Source organism: Myripristis murdjan, chromosome 1 (genome assembly GCF_902150065.1).
Source record: "Myripristis murdjan chromosome 1, fMyrMur1.1, whole genome shotgun sequence".
Taxonomy (NCBI): domain Eukaryota; kingdom Metazoa; phylum Chordata; class Actinopteri; order Holocentriformes; family Holocentridae; genus Myripristis; species Myripristis murdjan.
In genome coordinates this window covers 12,158,436-12,181,866 of record NC_043980.1, presented here as the reverse complement: position 1 = coordinate 12,181,866, position 23,431 = coordinate 12,158,436, and the positions used below count along the sequence as shown (strand labels likewise).

Genomic DNA, 23,431 nt, shown 5'->3' with positions numbered 1-23,431 from the left:
GTCCCTCCTTGGGCCACAGAGTGACTGAAATTTAGCAGATGTACGAAGGGAGGCACAGAGACTGAGTGACAGAGACAGGGGGAGACTGTGTTAATTCCTCCTTCTAGCTTTGCGCCAAGAAATAGCAGAGACTGAGTAATTAAAACAATTATTGCACGGCAGACTCCTGCCTCATCTTTATCCACTAACCAATGGTAATCCTGTGCAGTGTATCTTAAAACCAGGGAAAGTGGAAATAAGGCTTTAATTCCAACTGTCGGATTAGAAAGCTTGACGGACATGAGTATGTTCGTGTTATCTGGGGCTGAAGTGGCCGCGGAAACCATGCTGTTTTGTGTGCTAGGTAAGAATGGAGTCTAATCCGCAGTTAAATGCAAATAGAGCTGTAACTTTTACTTGATGTCACAGCCACTATCTTTGGCCATACTGCAGTAAGGACAGAATACTAAGAAAATTCTCCAAGTCTTTCCTATTGCAAAGACTGACCGAATGAAGTATGCTAATCAAGTCGAAATTGAATTGAAGCGGTCATTTTGTCGCTGTCATTCTTGACAGTGGGGTTCTTACCTGCATGTGGTCCCCAGCCAGCACGATGCGGGTGGTCTTGCTAGCCAGAGCAAAAGGCATGATGGTTTCACACTCCATGGCCTGGGCCGCCTCATCCAAAAGGATGTGAGTGAACAGCCCTGCCAAAACACACAGGAAAACAACATTAGAAAAACAAGTATTACTTAACATGAATTAATTCACAATTTATGCAAATTTTAGCACCCCTTATGTCAGCGTTTCCCCTACCATTGCCGTGGTGGTAGTAGGGTGTGTGTGTGTATGTGTATGTGATGCATCCCTGTGGGACCCCGACCCCCCTGAAAGAAACAAAATATTTTATTCATGTTATTTAGCTAATTTATGTGCACTCCTTTCATTTCAGCTCAGTGTAAGAGTCTACCGCGTTTTGCTGTCATTTACAGTCGCACTAGTTTCCCTCCTCTGCTCTCTGAGTTACACTACGGGCGGGGCTTTGCCCGTACACACACACACACACACAGCAGAGCAGAGCAGAAGAAAGACAGGTGAAGTGAAGATAACGTTACGCAAGTTGACGACAACTTGTTACGTTTCTGTAAGTGCCATAAAATCTTCCCAACTACAGTGACTTATATAATTAATGTAATCCATCTAAAACCGAAGATGCACAGATGTCAACCCCAAATGTCTGAAATTCAGGCCAAAATACCACCCAAACTGAATCTGGCGACAGTGGAGAGGATGTGAAAAGCTGTAATATTGTAATTAATTTGGTCCTCATAGTGGGCAGGAAAATACTCCCCAAACAATCCCTGGTGATTCAATGACTGAATGACGAAGTAACTCCTCTCATCATCGTTATTTTATGCTGGCAATGGCATTCATGCTGCCACATTAATGAATATTATGTTGTTCACAAAGGGCATTAAAACCATGCACCTGTCAATCCTGCACCTTCCTCTCAATCTTCCTTCTTTTCTCTCTTATTCTTTCAACCGGCCCTGTACACCAAAGCCGGGGTTTTGTGGACATTTTGAAAGGGCTGGAACAGTAGCATAACCCTGATTTAAAGAGCTCAAACGGTGCTCGGCAGTATGAGGGGAGGGATGAAACAGCATGGCAAATGAGTGCTGGAGCAGGGAGCGGCAAAGAGAGAGAGGCTGAATAACAACCAGCGAACAGCCTCTGAAGCCCCAACACCATTTCCACAGGAAAGTATGTGCAGATATGAAATGTGATGCTTGAAAAAAAAAAAAAAATGTAAAAAACTGTGGGGCTGTCAGAAAGTAAACAAACAGCACAAACATGGGCTGGCAAGAGAAAGAGGTGGAATGTTGGGATCTAAGGCAACATTCTCTACTTAGCATCTGCCTTTGAACAGATGCCTGCAACAAGTATTGATTTTTTCCAATTATAAAGCCTAAAACCAGTGTTCCCTTGGAAATGTGTACACCAAGCTGATAGATATGCTCCAGTCCTGATAAAAAATTATATTTCTGTGTTCCAATGGCCTGTGTTTTAATGTACATATTCATGCAGTGTCTTTTTGTTCATTTTTTTTCCAGACTCCACAAAGTGAGAAATTACTTTGGGGGTTTTAGTGATGCACTGAACCACAGGCTACTCACAAGATCCTCCCATCAAAAAGGGTTAGGGATTTTGAAAATCTTGGAAAGCACAAGACTACTGCTCTGAGGGCTCAATTTCAAGACAGTCTATATACAAAACTATCAGTTTGTCTTAGCTTGCTGGCAGTTAAAAAAAAAAAAATAAAGACACTGATCCCACAAAATTACAGAGTATGCCAATGAAATCTGCCTCACTACAATCATATTTTATCACTACAGTTTTTCAATGTGCTCTCCCTCAATATTGTGCAAGCAGTGCTACATCTGACTAGCATTGCCACTGACTCACATTGTTAATTCAAGCTCATATTTCCTTCTATTCTCAGAGCAATTGTGATGTACAATGTTCAAGTACAATAATGCACTTGAATTTGCTCAGAGCACTGAACTATTACAGCGAACCTGACACTATAGCTGTTACAAAAAAAAAAAAAAAAAAACAGGAGAGGAAAATCTTTACAAAAGCTGCGAGCCTGTTGTATTTTTTTCTTCATTTTTTTCTGTCACTGCATAGATTATTACTATATAACGCAGCTGAGAAACCTGCAATCATGTTAACATGCTGTACATTCAACCCCCTATAGTTAATTATTGAGGACACCCACTTTTGCTGACCTCTCCCATACATTGCAGCCCACGGCAGGCCAACTGCGCCCTACCTACCCACTGTTTTACTTCGATCCTCATGAATAAGTAACAGCTGAATAATGCTCAGAAATGATCTACATGGGTCATTAGAAATGGGAATGTTTCCCGTGACAGGGAAATAGAGATTAGGAGGGAGGCAAGAGATGGGCTTTATGAGCTGGAGCAGACAGAGAGGCAGACATGAAGGGATGTGGTACTTAATGGTTCACTGGGGACCAAGCCGCCCACCCTGGGGGGACGTTTCTATGAACCAGAGGTCCAAATTACATTTCTGTACCTGCAATCTGTCATCGGGCTAAGGATGGCTGTAGAATTTGGACAGAACAGTGGGACAAGAAAGGAGGGAGGAATAATCAGCAGAGGTGAACAAGATCAGAGAGGGAGGGCATTAAAAGTGACATGGAGAAGGTCCCACTCATTTCAAATGTAAAAGTCGCTGACTTTTCCAAGACTTCCCATGACTAAAATGTTGAGTTTCCACTACATAACATGACTGTATTTCTTTTACCAAAATTTTAAACACACCTCACAATCAGAGGTCTTACTGAAATTTCTTTTTCTGTTTTATTCTATGGAAGTAGTGTGCATGACGATGAACAAAACAATATTACATTTGATGCATAACCAGTTACTGTTTTTTTTTTTTTTTTTTTTTTTTTTTTAAATGAGGATGATAAAATTGACTTCTCATTGAGAGTAAAGAGAGCTGACTGCTCTTGATGGTAGTATGAGATGATGAGACACCCTTAAAAAAAAATGTTGTAAACTGCAGTCTTCAAGGGATGAACTGGGAAAATTCAGAGTTACATTAGTTTTTTTTAATTGCTCCATTTCAGGGAGCCTATCTCAGCATGTACTGGGTTATGGCAGGGAAAACACCCAGTCTAACAGGCTCACATCCATACCTTTGGAAAAGAATGGGCCGCGGCTGGCAATCAAACCTTTTTGACATTTTTTCTGTGAGGCCACAGTGCTGACCACCGAGCCACATAGGGCATGAACGTGAAGGGGTTTTACAGTTTCTCTGCCCCCAACAAACACATACAGACACACACACACTCAGGGACGCGCCATCGCCTTTTCCACCTGCCAGATTCCTCATCTAAGCCGTAAAGAAAGAGGAGAATCAACAGACTAGACATAAAAAAGATAACAACCTCGCCATCCTCCTTGGGGCACCTGCGTGTTTGGGATGGGAGATTTGTTATCGCTACTAAGTAGACTAGCTGGCTCCCAATTGCCTCGTTTCCTGGCGATTTTCATCACTGTTGAACGCCAGGAGAGCGCAATAGATGAAACGTGGGGAGGAGGGCTAATGATGTAAAGTACATTAGAAACAGGCAGATGGTGTTCCTTAGCAACAGACAAAGCCCCCTCTGCTGACACATTAGAGTCGGTTATTAGCCTGTGCTGACAAATTGGTTTGTTTTCCATGTCTTTTTACACAACTTAAATGAGTTCTATCCCTCTTTGGATGGCTGGATCCTGCCAAGACCAGATATCAAAGTAATTGGGGATGACCAAAATATAAGCATCTGTGGGCTCTGTATAAGTTTGTATACTTTTGAATGTGTATACATGTTGAGTGCATATTATTCTGCTTGTGTTTGTGTCTCTGAGCTTGCATGAGTGTCCTAACAGGCCCTGTTAGGCTACGTGGAATGATAAATGATATAAATCACACTTGGCAGTGATTTATATCAGTCAGCATTGCTTCTACAAAGACAAAATTAAAGGAATAATTCACCGCTGGAAAGATGGTCTTTTCATAAAACTGCGCTGCTCGGTACAGTAGAAAGGCGCAAATAATTTCACATTCGTGGTCCATGATCATAGAAAACAGAGAAAATGGGCTGTGGAATTTGCCTTGGCTTAAAAGATGAAAAAAACAAACAAACAAACAAACAAAAAAAAAAAAAAAACAAAGCAACCACAATGCACTGCGTAGATAGCACCATCGGGTAACAAACTGGGGCAGTGAATAAGTGCAAAGCTAGTCTTGAGCAGGCCTCATAAAAAATGTGGATTGTATGTTTTCGTGTTGAAAATTGCCGTGTTAACAAAATGCTGTCAGTATATTTACTCTCTGCTCAGGCGTCTGTTTTGCCCCGCTAACACAAAATGGGGAGGTACAATCTGTAGTTTGCTAGAGCTGGCAAATGAACGGGGAGCTCTAGGTGCAGGCAAAAATCACGAAGTGTAAACACTGTTCATTTGCATATACCACTGACACTACAATGATACAAAGCTGGTTGAATGTCGGCATGAAGTATTCCTTTAAGGCCTGGATGTTGTTTCATCTAAGTACAGCCTATTTTAATGGGACATTTGTTCTCCGTGTTGTATATTTTATTCAGGGAGGCTGCTGGACAGTGCAGAAATACTTCTTTAGAAACACTTCTGGTACTACTATACATCTGTTCTGCTTGTTGGCTGAAGAAGAGGTGACAATGTGATGGCCACCACCACACTAGTCAGCCTCATTGTGCAGGGAGTTTTCCAACTATCTATCCATCTGACTCACCAGGCTCCAAGTCAAGCTGGCAGAGGTACTGGGAGGTGCTGAGGGTGACCACCACCACGCGGTGCCTGAGGATGTCCTCCCTCTTGGGCATCTGGAAAGTGAACTGTGTGCCGGAAATGAGACAGTACTGCTGAACCACCGGGTGCACCGTCTTCACCCAGCGGTTCCTGAAGTATACCCTGGAGAGGGAGAGAGCCAGAGGAAGAGATGTATGGAACATGAACAATTCTTTCCATAGCATTGAGTTGGATAAGAACATATTAGTAAAGGTCTAGTGGCTAAGGAAGCAGAGGACAGAAAGAACTAAAAAGAGCAGAGAGTAAAGTGAGGGAGGAAACAGTTACATCATCTGTATAACAGTGATGTTTGTCCCCATTTTGGGCATTACAATTATCACTGTCTGCATTGGGACTGGGAAGCCAAAAGACTAGGCTTAACTCCCTCTCTGCTGGTTACAGCAAAGTCCACCCTTTGATACTCTTACATTGTCAAACAAAATTTATTTGTTATGTTAATTTGTGGAAAACAGACATGGGACGATACAAAAACTTCATCTCACAATTATGCCAAAATAATTGTGATCCATAATACTGTCCCGATAATCATCAAAATATGCTTAGTACATAAAATGGCACTAGTTAAGTCAGATTACTGGAAGTGCAATGGATTCCAAACTACTCAGGAATCAGGAATAAAGTTGTCTGAACGGCTTTTTTAAGCTTTTTTTCTCAATTATGAAAATTCACCAAAATCAACTTTTCTTGAGTGTTTTTACTGCAAAGATAAAATCCTATATTGCTCAAACTGTCACGACACCAGAAATTCAGTAATCAATACCAACAGTGATTCCTATCAATCATAGTTGTGCTGGAAAGATGAAGAGAGAAACTAAAACCATGATGTTCTCATCATATCCTGTTTACACCTCAGGTCTGCAGAAAATTCACTGACTGTCACTGATAACCAACTAGATCCCTTCCCTTATGGACTGCTGTGCTGACATATTGGTCAGGTTTCCACATTAAGGGTCCTAAGGATGCTTAGAGGCTCTTTGCACTTGACTGAGTCCACTAAGCCCGAGGGAGAGCAGGGGATATTCAATATGATGATTATGGAAGGATTCATACTGGAACCCTTCGGTATCAGACTTTCCACTCATGTGAAACAAGTCATTTGTTCACCCCTATGGTCCCTGGGCTGGACACCACACGAAGCCACACACACCGACATCACACAAGGTGCTGGCTGATCTCAGACAGACATTACTTTATTTTCCTTTGTGACCTCTGGGGTTGTTGAAATGTGATTAGAAGTCAATGATGCAACATAACGAAGAGCAAAGGTGTCTATGCATAGACCAATACATGGCTGCGCAAACAACACCCTTGAGACACAATAGCCATTAGCCTTGTACGAACAGGAGAGGTATATGGATGTAACTTGGGTCTCCAGGCGTATCCCTAAAAGCTGTACAGCTCTAAGGGTCACATCGCTCTAGTCCTAGTGATGTTTGCCACTCTCCCCATTTTGGGGCAAAAGCAGCCCAGGCATTCACTAATCTCACTGTAATATGGATGGATAACTCTAACTGCAGGCTTTACAATGCGGCTTATCCAGTTGATGTGCAGAGCATCATGTGAATGCCTCCAGGCGGGGCTGGCCTCAGCTGGCAGACAGACCACAGCCTGTGACCACACAGACAAGGAAAGGTCAAGTTTAAATGAGATCGGTGTTTAATATCTGCAAGTTGAGGTGGAGGAGGTTTTTTTTTTATTATTATTATTCCAGAACATGTACGAATCAAATGCTAATCCTATTCAAACTTGACAGAACTGAAATAATGTTATTAAAAGCATGCTGTCATCTAATTTTACAATGCAATTTGTAGATACAAAGTCTTTGAGTATTTTCAAAAACTACTGTGCTAATAGTGTCTGGTATTAGGCCAGTTGTCCACAATAATATTATTACAGTTGCACGCGGCTGAGAATCAGGTCCTAACTGTGGAGAGATTAAAATCACAACAATTCCTACAAATTCCTTTAGTTAATACAAGATAAAGCAGCCATCTTAGTTTGATTGCAAAAAAACAAAACAAAAAAAAAATGGTAACAGAACAGATAACCAGGCTTGGCAACAGGCAACAATCCACTGTTGCTCCTCTGGTGTGTGTCAATACATCATCGGTTGAGGAGAATGACGACTGGTAATGTTGTTCCAACATTACTGGTAGAAACAACAATAACAACAACAAGCAGGAATCACCATTTGAAACAGAACCACACAATTTTGAGCAAGTGTCTCACCATGCTGCCTTGGGTGAAACCAGGCTTTAAACTTTCTAAAAGGCTCTGAAAGTTAAACCTCTGAGTTTGATCAATGTGCGTTGGTGCTTGTAGACCTCCTTACTATCTTACCACGCTACCCTACTACAATGCTGGCTTGCCCGGTAAGGTATTTTGTGTGTCTTTATTTTAACAGAAGGAGGGGTGAGAGATGTGCATTGTGAGAGGCTGGGACAGAATTTAATCTCTGTTTAGCAGGGGTGTGCTCCATCAAGGTGTGTCTTAGCCACCACACCTTTTTTAAGCATCTCCTCCTTACCTGAGAGGTCTGGCGTGCGGATTGCCTGCTTCCACATATGGATGAAGGTAGTCCTTAATGTAAAGGTCAGCCGCACTGTTGGAATGGGTGCAGATCAGGACTCTGAGATGAGAAAAAGAAAAAGAAGAAGAAAATGAAACCTGACAAAATATATTGTTTTGCATTGTGTTGAATAACAAGGATAAACTAACCTGACACCCTGCTATAAACAAAATACATCTTTACTTCTGGGCCTCTAGTCTCAAGGTCAAACTTCAGGAGAAACTGTTGATACTTTATTAAAAGAGACTGACATGTTAACAGCCAGCGCATGTGAGAGATGAGGGTTTTAATCGCCTGAATGTTTTGCCTTGTGCTGGAGATATCTGCACAATTGGAAAGTCAACCCCCTGGATTAGATTAATGGCATGTACTTACATTTAGGTCCTCTATAGCTAGGACTGCTTGACATGTATGTAGAATACTTTGGCTTTGAGCATCTGCTGCAGTATGTCTCCTTTCCTCTCTGCCACTCTGTACTAATGTCAAATATAGCCAGAATATCCACATAAATTATCTATAAATTTAATTCTACACCATTTAATTCTATATCAGGCTTTTAAAAAGGCAAAATGTTGTTACAGGAGAGATATGATTATTGTTCAATGCTTTTTGCAAAAGCACTAAAACAGAAAACTCTGGAACACTGTCAAACATCATGGAAAAGTCATAGTGACAGATTGCACAGAACGTGCTCATCATCAAACATGTACAGTAACACATGCTTGGTGCAGTTGACCGTGTTCTAACATGGTCTTGCTTCTCGCCATCTTAACATCAGTATAAGAAGGTAGCACTGGTCCGGTGGGGTCACTCCCTCTTGTCTCTGCTTTTAAAATATCTATAATTCATCCTAAACATAGAATATTAAATGTATTCAGAGGGAGATGAGGAATGAATATTGCATTCCTAACATTTTTAACGGGACATTTTTTCCCCTTTTTCAATATACCCCTCCCCCTTATTAAAAACACAAAATGTCATCCTCTGTTCAAGGGGGCGTGGTCCAACAAATTGCATTCATTTTTCATAAAAACCAGGGAAGCTTTTCTGTGCTTACGCTATACCACTTTCCCTCTTAAACAAGAGACAGTGTTAATTTCCTGTGGGTATCTCCACATCGTGAAAGGCTTAGTAATGATGAAAAATGCAAAAGGATAAAAATCGTGCCGTGTTGTTGTTGTTGTTACACAACAATGTGCTGACAACTCTAGTGAGATCATGTGACTTATCAAATTACAGTTTGCAAATGACACAAATTCATCCACAAGACCAGCACACTTTATTCTAGTGACAGCAGAAGCACACTCCCAAGTGTACATACATAGGACTTAACACACACAGGTCACAGCTTGATACTTTTCAGCTGAACGTTTTCTTAAACTTGAAATGTCAAACTCAAGGCTGCCAACTGCCCTGGAGCTAAAAGAGAGGGCACTGCTCACCCCAGCACCCCTCGCCCCGTCAATCACGCCCTTCAACTGACCTCCCCTCACATCTGAAACCTTTATCTGGCTGATGCCAAGTTCATGCACACACACCTTCCCATATAACCCCAATTCATATCCATATCCCCCTTTTTGTTAACCAGGAAAAATCTCCCTCTACAAGATGTGACAATAGCAAAAGAGGTAGCATTTTGAAAATAACATCCCTGGTTAAAATCTCCAAATTGGAAAAAAGCTGAGAACTACATGGGTCGGGAAACTGACTGAGTCAAGCTGTCCTCTCGCCCTCCCTCCACAACTATTGTTGTGGTAACAAAGGATAGAAGCCTGCAACTGCTTCACTTAAGCCATTCAGTGGCCACCAGTTGACATCTCTCGTTACTTTAAATACTTGGCGGTTCCCAGGTGTGAATGTGTGCAAATGTTTGAATGCGAAGCAGGGGGGTACTGGAAAAGAATTTAGCATGCTCAGTTGACTTTCCCTGAATAAATTAAGATTAAAGGGAAAAGAAGTAATGTTTTTATAGTGTGTTATCCCAAACTCATCATAATGTACAGTATCTGCGGGGGGCTGATAGGGTTCTTAGGGTTCATTACCAGAGATTTGACAAGTAATTTACATTTACTGAGATCTCTGGCTTTCAAAACTCACTTTCCAGTCTGTAGGCTGTTCTGCAACAAAAACTCCCAACCTTGGCATTTCAACACAGTCCAAATCTCTCCCCCCACCTACTCCCCAGGCATTCTGAATGACTAAATGATGAAGGACAATAACAGCAAATGAAAAAGCACTACTACTATGACAGCATTTTGCATCATGACATTTTACTTCTTCTTTGGCTGTCATTTTCCTCATTTGTATCTTGAAAACATGACTTGAAAACATGGTTTGTGTTAATTATGGAGGTGTCGGGGTAGCAGGGACTTGTAAATGAAGAGGCAAATTCTACCAATAAAACAATAAAGATAAATCCTACAGGCCATTGGGGATGGGCATTTCAGGTAAAAACGCAATGAGATACTCACAGAAAACTATTCTTTCTCAACTGTGTGACTACTCGTGAATTTGAAAATCATCAACCATCCATAAGGACCATTGTCAAGTGATTGATTGCGCAATAATATCATTACACTCAAAATTTCACATACCAAATACGAAAGCACATGCATACACACACACACACACACACACACACACACACACACACACACACACACACACACACCTGCTGTGGTCCTGGCGGAGGATGTGCTTGACGGCCTGTGCCAGGGTGAAGGTCTTGCCGGTGCCATAGGGCCCAATGATGAGGACGGGGGGCAGGGGGATGGTCACAGGTGTGGTGATGGCCAAGATGGCCTCTTTCTGCTTGGCGTTCAGACGAGGATCGAGCTGCTCATCCCATTGCCTGGAGGTGGAGAGGAAGGTGAAATCAACATTTCATGGTCCTTAACAAAGCCTAAGTGGGAATCAGCTACTTTTCCAACAAACTGGCTAGCATTTAGATGAAATGTTGCCTTATAATCAAGAAGCAGCCTTGAACAAGAGAGAGACAGAGTTTGTCTAATTAATTGGAGTGAGAGAGTGACTGCGACTAACAATGAGAGCCAAAAGTGAGAGGAAGAGAAGAAAAATTCTTGCAAAATATGACAGTAATCCTTTGCAGACAAGCATACACACCAACTCAAAGTGAGAAACAATTAAGGAGGTGTGGTTAGCAGAAAGGCAGGGCAAGTGGGATGTCTAAGGGTATAGTACAGATGCAACACTGGAGAGGTGAAAAGAAAGATATGAAAAGGGGTTAAAAAAAAAAAAAAAAACACAAATACTCCTTTGCAGCTATATGCCTCTACCAACCAGTCAAGTTGCAGTTTACATCCGTGACTGTCCAGACTCAAAATATTTGTGGTGAAGACTTTGAAGGAAATCAATAAAAAGTATTAACCATTTAATGCAAAATGGAAGTCATCCCTATATTATATGATTCAAGTGAATAATTCCCAGAAAGATGAGAAACATGCTTGCACTTAAAGAGGAGTACAGAGGAATGATGGAGAGCTTTAATGGTTTAACAATCACATGAAGCATGATATCAGCAAAACCAGTAAGCTTTCGGTGGACTACTAGAGGAACAGGAGGCCCCCTGTCCTGATTGTCATCCAGGTAGAAGAAGTGAAATGATATAAAATGTCATCACATTATCATTTTAACCTATTAGACATTTGTGTGTCCAAGATATCGTCAGTGATAATAACTGTTGCTTTAGTGATGCGCAAAATGGCAAACTCAAGTATGGCACTCATTTTGCAAAAAAAACAATGTTCACGCATCACAGCAAGGTAAGCTAGTGTAGTTGCCTGCATGGCTGAAGTTAAAAATGAGGGAACAAGCAGCGCCAGGAGACAAAACACCTAACTTGTATGGAGGTGGTTTAGCATCAAAAAGACAGATGTTGCTCAAAACATGCCAATCTGCAGACTATGTCAGAAAACAGCTGCCATTAAACACAGCTCCACAACTAACTTGTTTCATCATCTGTCAATTAACCACCGCACAATATGAAGAATATGAAAATCTTCAGAAGTCAGCGATCGACCATGACCGACCAGCAAAACTAATCCACACTCAGCAAAGTTTGGCAGTCATTCTGCAAGACAGTTCTTTACAACAAGAAGGGCAACAGATGACAAGAAATGCTGTCACCAATTACACTGCAGAGGATCTGTGGCCAATTCAAGCGGTTGAAAGAGATTGTTTCAAACAACTTTGAATACTTTGAACACCCTGCCTAACCGCAAATATTTCAGTCATACAGCTCTGCCTAAAGTGTATGATTCATGTCACCAAACTCTGGAGCATAAACGGATTTCATTAACAGCATCTAATATACTATTATCAAGAGTGAGCTAGTACAATACAAAAGTTTTACAAACACATTTTTGAATTTTTCTTTTTTTTTTTATTTTTTGATGGTTGCAAAATATTGTCAAAATCCCCCAAAATCTACATATTATTTTATGTCAATATCACACACTCCTGTCAAATGTAATGAAATTCCACCTAGATGTTCCTCTGATGTCACATTCAGGAGAGTGGGATGAACGTAAGGTCACAGTGACCTTGAACCTTGGCCTCCAAAATCCAATCAGTTCATCATTTTCATTGAGTCCTAGTGGACGTGTGGGAGGAACAAGAAAAGAGTAGCATCAATAAAGCATTGAGTTTAATGCCTTGATATGCATTCATATGCTGACGACAAAGCCAAAGCACAACACAAAGGTGTGCATGAGCTAAGAAATGGGCTCCTTTTTTATATATGTGAGTGAAGACTCAAAGGTTGGAGGGACAGATGCACATGTGAGGAGGATGGAGGATGTGTCAGTTATGCATGTAGCACTTGTGTGTGTGTTTGTCTCTTAGTATCACTGTCCTCATTAGGGAGACTACATCCGCTAACACTGTGAATCCAGCAGCACCAACTGATTGAGCTCCAACTGAGACATACTTGGGGGCTAGGAGATATCTGCCATCGTGTGTGTGTGTGTGTATACAGGGTGTGTGTTTCCATACCAAGGGTGGATGAGATAAAAGGGGGTGAAGAAAGTTTTAACTCTTTATACAGCAGCTACGCTTTATAATTTCAGGTTTTTCCACAACCGATGGTTAAAAAAAAAACAAACAAACATAATATCCTCTGTACTCTGGTTTATATGATGTTATTGTCCTTCAGTAGCATGCAAAGTATGAAAAACAACTTAATCTAAATCCTTGGTCAATGTCACATGTAGATTCTTCTGTTACTGATTTGTTTCATTTGAGCAACACTGTGTCTGAACTGAGTGATAAATCCTGAGCTGAAATCTGAACTACACAATTTTTGACCACTTGAGGGTGTCAACTAAGGCCACAAACTCTGTTTGTAAATATAAAAACACACTCCTGTCCGTGGCAGATTGCTTGTTAAAACTGAAAGAAAAGATATTTGATGGAAATGAGGGATACATTTGACTCTGTAAGGCTCCTATTGGATTACTTTTGCAATTTCATTGTTGATGACAACATTTTATTAGAAGGATAAACCCCTTGAGATTAAGCATCTTGTTTTCAAGGGGTGCTTAATGCAAATATACAGAAAATGATCATGAAAAACTGTCCAACTACTTTGTCTCTGAGCTTCAGTCTACATTTGTGATAAAACTGCAGACGTTCAGCTACAAGGTAAGCTTTGAAGGAACTTGCTCTGTGGCTGCAGTGCTGCAATCAAGCGATATTCTGTCTTATCTGGTGAGGAATACACTACACACCAGAGAGAGGGGGGGTGTGTCTTACTCCTGTACAGCTAGTCGACACTAGATATGAATGTGACGGGCAGGAGGTTGTAGGGACATGTTTGGGAAAGGTTTTATTTTGTGTGATGTGTTAGAACAAAATGCTCTAAATAAATAAAATGTTCTAAATAAATAATGTAGAAATTGAGAAGTTTGGAATTTTTTTTTTCAACTGAAATTACATTTTTGTTAGTACCAATGTACTGAAAAAAGTACCGTTGGTTACCAGCACCGAATTCAAGGTACCAGTCCCAGTATCATTTCCAGCACCCAAGTTTCATCGACCTGTGCACTGACGTTCTAGCTCAAACAATGGCCACAAGAAAGTGTGGCAAGCTTCAACTTCAACAAAACTCACTCCTTGGCCTTTGGTTCATGAAACACCTTCACTTATCCAAATTCCAATTAAAACACAAGTCCACAGCAATCATATTCTGGAGACTAGATAAAGCAGCAGCCTTGAAAATCGCAGGGGATTATGTTTGACTTTGGCTCTCGTCAATAAAGATTACTGCCTCACCTTCCCAACACCTGTCCAACTTCAGAGAGAGATATCTAAAGCTGAAAGGAGCTGCTGGCAACTCAGAATGGCCGCCAAGTCAGCAAGGCCAGCAAGATTTGGTCACCTCTCTTGACTCTGTATTTGCCAAGTTAATTTGACATGCTGGTATTAAAGGAATTTCTGTATAATAAAAGAGTGCTAAAGATTTGCAATTTTAACTATGTGTGAACACACACACGCACACACACACACTGGCTTCCTTGACATCTACAAAATATGAAAAGGAAATTGAAATCTTATATAGAGTGTGGCTTAAAACAAATGGGTAACGCTGATCTAAATTAGATATTCAAAACTTTAGCAGACCTCTACACTGCAATAACGCTGACTCATATTCAGCTACGTCAGAAGCTAGGGTTACTGACTTCTAAAAGTCCTCCATTAATAAAGCCACAAGTTAAAATATTTACCTACAATATGATGGTGGTTCCTTCTTGATCACAGCTACATAAAAATAGTCTGAAAACCTGCAATTTAATGTTATTGCTTTTCACATTTGATATCTTTATGTAATTAGTCAATATTATTTGGAGAATATGTTCTTCATTTGAAGGTGAGTAATGCTTTCACTTGGTACTTGGGTCAATCACCATGCCTTAGGGAGCTGCTAACACTAAGAGATTTTCACTGAAGCACCGGTGCAACGTTGTCTGAAAGCTGTTTAAGAGACCTTTTCACAGTGCCGAGATTGAAATTTTGGGACAATCCTTAAAAACTTTTTAGGCATAAAACTGTCACATTTATTTTGCACAACAGCAAAAAGCACTGGCTAATGTAGGAGTCTGTAACAGTCTCAGTACTAAACCCTCATGTGTTTGTGTGTGTGTGTATGGTGGAATACACACCTGTTGGGGCTCCAGGGGATGGTGGGGACAAGACTGACATCAGGGAAAAGGATGGTGTTATCTTTGATGCGATCCAGAGCGTAGTGCATCTCACACAGCGGCAGTCTGTTCAGCTGAAACTGGAGCTCCACCTGGAACAGAGGCAACACCAGAAATTTACCAAACAATCAGTTAATCAGTCGATCTCACCACTCATATCTATTTGCATTATCTGAGTAATCATGGAATGACCACTTGACACACAGTCAGCAAGTCAATAAGTCCTTTGAATTTGTCAGTGAATTATTCTGTTTTGGAACCAGTCATTTTCAACCAGAGCCCTGTTTTCAGAACCTTCCCATCAAATGGATAGATTCTGACCAAAATTGCATCAAATGCTTCGGTATAGAGTTACTCATGGCTTGCTTTACTGGGTGCATGGTCAAATACAGTCTTAAAGTGCCAGTGGAAATATCAAATGTACCGAAAGCATGTCATCTTCAACATATTCATGTTCCCACAGGCCCCTGCTTGTGCTCAGAAGTGTTTGATTATTGCATAACTGTGTCAAAATGCTGATATTCAATTAAGAGCTCCTACAAACGCAGGTCCAAAAATCAAATGCAGTCCCATAGCAACAAAAACATTCTACATCAGGTTTCCTTTGGTGGAATTAAACAACTTAGCAGCAGCAGTTCCAGAAAAATAGCAACTCTGCAGCCTTGCTACAGCATCTATGGAGGGGAAACACTACAATATGCAGCTTTTTAACGATAAAATAATACACTGGACCTATTATACCTCAAACTGTGCCTGCCTGTGGCACTGTGTGCATTAGCCTAATCCCTACCATTTGACTCAAACTGGTATTTCAAAGATGATGTGATTGTTTTGTACATATACTGTTTATTTGTGGTGCAACCAATGGTGGTTTGGTTTCAGCTATCAAGCATTGGTAAGATGTAGCAGCAATGGTGGAAAGCTATTAGCAATGACAGAACAGCAAAGCTCAACATCTGGCATGCAAATCCCATTCAAAAACACAGTAAACATCAGCTTTGGCTGTCTGGCTAAGTTCATTCTCTCCTTCGTCAACACCTGTGGTGGCTTTACAGATGCTGGTCAGCTCAGCCTCAGGCTAAATACCATTTCAAGGCAGATAGATCATCAACATCAGGACACGTGTTGGGACTTGAACTGGAACTAGCCTTGAGAACGCTCACATATTTCTTTCCTTACACTTGATTTCTTAATGAATAGAAGGTATTTTTGAGTTGCCATTTCTCCCTTCCACCTGCCTGCAGATGATATTGCGTCAGGAAACGCATAAAGACAAAAACACTAGTAGCCTATGAAATATGGAGCTCTCAGAAGCCAATACTGAAACACACTACTGAAGAGATTTGTACAAATCACTGAGATGATTAATAAGCAGCGCTTTCCTGCTCAAATCTAGATGGACAACTCAAGAGATCAATGAGAGGATGGTGGGCAGGTCTTAATAGCTACCTCCTGTTTTAAACAATAACTGGGGGGCTTCTTCCAGGCTTTTCCTCTCTGTACAAAAGGAGCAACCCTGGGAATGAGGCCAACTTGAACAAATAAGGGGGAGGACAGTAGTATATATAATACACTAAAATGAAAAGTTGCCCACGGTAGTGTGCTAAGAGCGCTGCATTTAGCTTGCCATACATGTAAAATAGGTAAATAAATAAATAAACAATACATACATATGTCAGCCTAATACTGCCCAGAGTTAAGATAATGTATTCTTTTCTCCCTTTTATTTTGGAAATATTTCAAACCTGTGAAACAGTTTTTTACTTTATAACTCTTGAGGGAACATTGGCCCATTTACATTTCTCTTGAAGCTAATTTTATCAAGGGCTTAGGCCAGTTGTCTTGGATCACTAAACTTTTGTTTCCACTGCCAGAGGTCCTTGTCATCATGAAGGCAGGTACAGGATTCTAAGGGATTCTAGGTACACTGGAAATAGAGTACACAGTGCCTTTAGCAGAAAGAGAGAACAGAGCAAGACAGAGAGAAGGAAGGCGACATAAAATGGAAGAGAGACGGGAGAAAACTGTATGGGCAAAGTGAGCAAGACAGACTGAATGCAAGACAGAATAAAACAGAGAAACAAAACAAAAAATACAAGCAAGAGAAACAGAGAAAGTCTGAGATGAAAAGAGTGAGTAACAACAAGGCTGTTCGCAACACACTGAACCCACAAAGGAGAGGAAATGCAATTGTAGCGTGTAAGCAGGCCGCAGCAGCATAAGCAGAGGAATGACAGATTACACCCCCACAGCGATAGGACGAGGGTTGTTTTGATAACTGTTAACACCGAGGCCATGTTTCCTTAGCCATCATTCAGGCTAGAGGGAAGAGAAATATCAAGCAGACACTGCTGAGGGTCGTCGTCCAATACAGAGGGATTTTTCAGAAACTGCCATAACAGAATGCAATCAAAACACACACACATGCACTAGCACACACGCCTCTCCCTGGGGAGATGGCCTTCTGCCGGCATGTAACCTTTTGTTTAAGTGCTAATCAATAGGTGAACCTTTCGTCCTCAAAGTTTGCCCTGCCTATAACATCAGAGGGAGGAAATAAGGCATGGGCCGGACCCTGACTAACATTTCCTAAGCTGTGAAAAATGGCAGGGCTGAGATGAGAAGGAGGGAAAGGAAGAGGAAGGGAGTGCTAGTCAGAGATAAAAGAGAGGGGCGTCTATCTGTTCATGGGGGAGAACGATGCACCATCAGTCACCTGCCCTCTCCAGTCTGGGGTCAAGCCAACAGTCTGATCCAATATCTAGTGGTACCAGCAGGGTGACTTCAATATCATCTGATGACAGGGGAAACTGATGTTTGTCACAACATAGCTATCAAAACGACTTGAATGGAGGGTAAAGGCGCTTTCTAGTGTACTGCTGTCAATTGCTTAGACAGCATTAGGAAGGCTTCCCTACAATTTTAATCTTGTTGTTATGGAAATGAGCACTGATTCAAGAGTGGTGAGCGCCCAAGTCTACTTCAAAACTGTTGGTCAGTTCCATAGCTATATTATCAATCATACCAAGCCAGCTATCCTGTGTCTCAGCTGAATCACTATTCCAAAAAAAAAAAAAAAAAAAGATTTCAACTGGCATGCCCACTCTACCAATTCAAGACCTGTAATATCTTCACAAGGCTGCAGAATGTTGCATTATGTCATTATATATGTATTATATCTCAAAACTCTGATTGGGAACTTGCAAGACTTTTATGAAATCTGCTTCAACTGCAATTTTTGAATCATATATAGTATTTAATTTTTGATCAACTATTGAAATCTGCACTAAACGGTTTCTGACCACTAGAAAGTGTTGTTATAAAGTGTCTGAAAGCACACAGTCACTCCTTTCATAGCAGATGTGTACGAGCTTGTACAAAACCTAAAGTTAAGGCAAGAAAATGTGTTTTTGGAAATGAGGGATATATTTCACTTTCACAAGGCTACTGATGCATTACTTGGATTATTTTGTCTCTGACATCCATTTCGAAAATGTGGTGAAGCAGCAGACTTTCATGTTCAAGGTAAACTACTGCTCTGGATGAACATTTTCTGTTGCTGCGTTGCTGATTGCAGCGACAGAGGCACTCATGCGATTGATCTGAAATTTAGATGCTTATCTGTGGAATGTGCGGTTTCACAGAAGATCTGAATGAAGTTGAAGCGACAAGGGGGTGAAGTGACGAGCAAAGGAAGTGTTTACTCTTGGGCTGCTACAGAAACTTAGAAAGCCTAAATCAGGACAGAACAACAGGCTGGCTTTAAACTGTATGGTGGAAAGAGGACCCATAGTGAGTCTCACAGACAAGGGGGTCGGTTTACTGCATTAAAAAAATGCATGTAATATCACTTAATATAGCTTTAAACTTGTAGTTCCCACTCAGGCTATGCAATCCAGACACTCCAGACACAATAAATCTGACCGTTTCGCCCATACCTGTAGTTCCCTGTCAGGTTGCAGTCCCAGCTCCTCACAGCAGTCCTTGCAGATCCTCAGGAAGATGTACTCCTTGGTTTTCTCCTCAATCACCGCCTCGTAGACGCGCTCTTTCACCCCGGGAGGTGGCTGGCTGCTGGTCCACTCACGACCCAAAGGCAACAGCAGGACTGAGTTCACCTTGGTCATCACCAGTCGGCCTGCCAGTGTGTCCTGCGTTGATGGGAAAATATATTTCCTTTAAAACAGGGGATGGTGGCAGCAGAGAATCTGAGAGAAACTAATCTTTTGTGTGCAAGAGAGAACTGTATGTATGTATGCAACAATTTTGATATCATGATCAGTTTTTAAAAGGAGGGGTATACTGCTCAGTGACAGCTAGGAAGCACCCCATAGTGCACTCTTAACGCCACTATTACTTAGTTGGCATGTTGATGAATTGGCAGAAAGTAGTGAAGCAAGGGTGTACTACAACTGGCACTCCAGCAAAGGAAGTTACCTCAGACAGTGTCTCTGTGAGCTTGAAACGGGCAAAGAGCTGTCCATTCTGGGCGTACTTGGCTCCACCAGAGATGCCAGTCAGCATAAAGCTGGTGACCAGCTGGAGGTTCACTTTGATGTTAAACCTAAGAGACACACACAGACATTTGGTTAGTTTTTTGTTTTGCTTTTGTTTTGTCTCCTTGCTTTAGTTATTCTCCTGTGCCAACCATGAATATGCACAGAGCAATAACTACAAATAAATAAAAAAGCAAAATTCGATTTAAAATATACCTGATTTTCTTTAGCATTACACTTTGAAGGGTCATTTGTTGTTTTTGAATGGCAAGAGTAATGATATAAATTCAGTTACTCAGTTTAACAGTTAAAAAGGTAAGGATTGTACATATGATGTTGTGCTGTCCTAGAAGTACTGCGTTCATAAGAATGTCTATGCACAGACAAAAGATAAAAAGGCAGATACACAGACGCCAACATGACAGCATAATGTCCCTCAGGTTGTACCACCATGATATGGACGTTAAAAATTAAGACGTGACCAGGCCATGTTAAGCTTAGGGTGAGTGATGGTGAGACATTTAGGCACTTAAAAGCTGGCAGCTATGATTGGAAGCCAAAAGTGGAACACATGAATGGTTAAAATGGGTTCCAAGATAATTCCAGAAAAAAAATGCTTATTTTCTTATCATGTGGTGAAGGACTTAACAAATCCTCAAAGAGTAAGGCCAGCTGAATAAAACACTGTCAGGTAGAAAACTAGAAAACAGGCAAACTATTTTTAAAGAGTGGATCCTTCTGAGGAAAACAACCATTGGCAGAAAGCTTGCCCATACACATATTTAGTGGAACATCCAAACACACCAGGGAAAAAAGAAAAAAAAAAAAAAAATCACTTCAGTTCCAAATTGTTTCATACTGCCTCTTTGGTCTCTGCTCAATTTGAAATGATGAAATGGGAAGCAATACTGGTGATGAACTCTGATCCGTGATTGACATATGCAAACAAGTATCATAAAAAATTAATAAATCCGGAATTCAGCATCTATTCACAAACATTCATAAGACCTCAAGGTTTACTGTTATAATTTTGCATCAATTCTCTGGCCTTATTACCCCAGACAGAAATCTGGTGAGAGAAAGACAAAGAAAAAGCAAGGTTGTTGAAAATTTGAAAGCACTGGGCAGGGTGTGAAGCTGTGAAGGGATGTTTATTGCTCAAGTTTTTAACCATCAGTGATAACTTGGCATCATATTACGTGACTGGAAAAAGCCTTAGATTATAGGTAGCATCATGCTCTTGAAATCAAATGGTAATGTCTTCCTGATATACACACTGCCATTTGGAAAGACGTCACTCAAAAAAAATTAATCCTTTGCGTGATTACTCTGAAAGTTTGTTTGATACATATTGGAATTTTCCTGTTTGTACACTGCATCTTAGTGTTTTTGATTGAAGTGAGTCTTTAACGACAGTATGCCATCTGCAGAGCCACAGGAACCCACATTTTACTGGAAAACTCCTGCTGACGCCAAGTCAGCCATGAAAAGCCTAAGAACCTGACAGAATATAGATGGGTGTAATAGGCTGAGGAGATTCATATGCATGTTGGGCAACACTTTAGATGAAAGGAACATTTTACAGATGATAACGGAGGGATCCTTAATGCTATCCCATACCAAGTCACATGGCATTGCAAATAAGACAGGATAAAATGAAGGGTGACAAGGAGAGGAGATGGAATGAGAGGCACTGAATGGTGGAGGAGGGTTTGCTGTACTCCTTCCAGTGAATGTGGGATTTACTGGTAAGACTTTGATTTCTCTGGTAATCAGCATCCCAATCGCTGGAACAGCTCAGCCCAAAGAATGGGCAGGGGCTGAATTATATTTTTAAAAAAGCGACAGCAAATCAGCTTCTATTCTACAGAAAGAAATTACTATTTTCCTGCACTCGGAATTCTCCAAGGAGTCACCTTAGACGCATGCATTATTAAATGGCACTGGCAGTGTGAGCCGAGCTATCTGCGAGACAGGCGTGCAGACACACACACACACACACACAGCAGATTTACTGTGGAAGATCGAGTCTGACACCTTGTGGTGGGTTAGAGTCTCATGACTCAAAATACTCAGCACATTCCCAACACTTCAGATGTGTTCCGTATCGCGATGTCCTGGTGACTCAGGTTGTGTACAGCATATCATGGGCAACCATATGCATGAAAGCTAAATCCAAGATTAAACTGCGCTGCTGGGAATTCTCAATTCCCTTTCCTCCTCGCACTGATATGCATATGCAATCAGTGCGCAATCGTGTGTATCGTGGGTGGGAGATGTGTAACACCTGCTTTCTATGATTAGGAGGTGGTGGTGTTTGAACATGAATATTATGTTTTTGGTGACAATCCCTGTTAATGCTGACAAAACAGTCAGTTGTTGAGAGACAGCTAGTTAGCTTCATGTTTAATTATCTTTATTTTTAACTTTTAGGCAGGGGAAACTTTTCATGGTGTGACAGCATTGTATCTTTAGATCAAGCAAACTGTTCAAGTGCTTATTAAATTATATTAACTGAGAACTTTAGGCACAATGAGAAGGTATTTGCAAAATTAACACAATGTCTCCCTCCATCTCTCTCACGGAAACCACATTTACCACCAGGTGTACCACTAAATATTCTGTGTAAAATGCAAGGAAAGATGAACACTTCAGAGACTTGAGTGAACAATTATTCACACTAACATATCACGAATGTTGCTTACGGAAATAACAGCTAGAAATGAATGTCTCACATCTCTTTTAATTTACAGAACATACAATGCAAGTGTTTGTCAGCTGCTTCTTTTTTCCTCACTGTATACTTAACATTTTGTACGACCTTGTTGTATTTCAAGTGATGAAACTGCTCACGTCCCCTTTCATAGTCAGTGGTATCCAACAAAATTTTTATCAGTGAAATCGGAATAAGAACCAGTATACCACCCAGGCCTAACAACAAGCTAGGAAAGGTGGCTGTACTGTTAGCCTGACGATATCTGCTACAGTTACCACCCGGTAGGAAACAGCTTCCAGAATTACTTTCAAATGTCCAATGTCATTTATACCACTTTTTTTTTTTTGATTTAATGGTAAAAAGCAAACAAACAGCAGAACATTAGATTACTTAAATCCTTAAACAAACGCTCATTCTGTACATGAGAGGGTGGAATTCTAAACTTCTTTTTTCCCATTTAGTGCTTCAATTTATAGGGAAAGAAAGCAAACTACTTTTTTAAGAAAAAAAAAATCTGCACAAAGTTACTCACTTGCTGACTTCCTTGTACTGTGCAATCTCTTCTATGTAGAGCAGGTCATGGAGGCGGGCCTGGTAGTTGTCTTTCGTCAAGGTCTTGTCCAGGACTGACTGGGTGAAGAGCTGGTCAGCCGACAGAGGGATCTGGTAGCGGGAAAGGAGGCTGCGCTCCAGCTCGGCCATGGTCTCATTGGGGCAGAACTCCACGATGGTCTTACAAGAAGAGTCCCAGCGCTTGGCTGTCATTAGAAGCTGCTGCCTGGCCGCCATCAGGTGCTCCAGGTCTAGGGAGCAAGTAAAGAGGGTGAGAGGGGTCACTTTTTTGGGTGCACATATGCTTCTTCACATGTTGTTAATGCAAATGATCTACACTCTTATTTAACGGTGGTGAGTGCCTATGTACAAGGATCCTGCAATGACTGAAAGTTGTCACAGCGTTGCAGTTACCATGTCACATGATGCAGACACAATCAATGTCACAAAGTTCCCATTTTGAAAAGGGAGATGTG

At 41.1% G+C, this 23,431-nt stretch overlaps 1 protein-coding gene across 3 annotated transcripts in view; it reads right to left on the bottom strand.

The window, feature by feature from the left end:
- helz (helicase with zinc finger) overlaps positions 1–23,431 on the bottom strand; it is a 79,233-nt gene that overhangs the window by 33,733 nt on the left and 22,069 nt on the right. For all 3 annotated transcript variants that reach the window (XM_030049957.1, XM_030049965.1, XM_030049974.1), the window contains 8 exons: positions 22,936–23,206; positions 19,629–19,755; positions 19,130–19,342; positions 15,153–15,283; positions 10,646–10,825; positions 7,933–8,034; positions 5,329–5,507; positions 568–686 (listed from right to left, as the gene is read on the bottom strand). In XM_030049957.1, the coding sequence (XP_029905817.1) occupies positions 568–686; positions 5,329–5,507; positions 7,933–8,034; positions 10,646–10,825; positions 15,153–15,283; positions 19,130–19,342; positions 19,629–19,755; positions 22,936–23,206 (1,322 nt within the window). The remainder of the gene's footprint in view (positions 1–567; positions 687–5,328; positions 5,508–7,932; positions 8,035–10,645; positions 10,826–15,152; positions 15,284–19,129; positions 19,343–19,628; positions 19,756–22,935; positions 23,207–23,431) is intronic.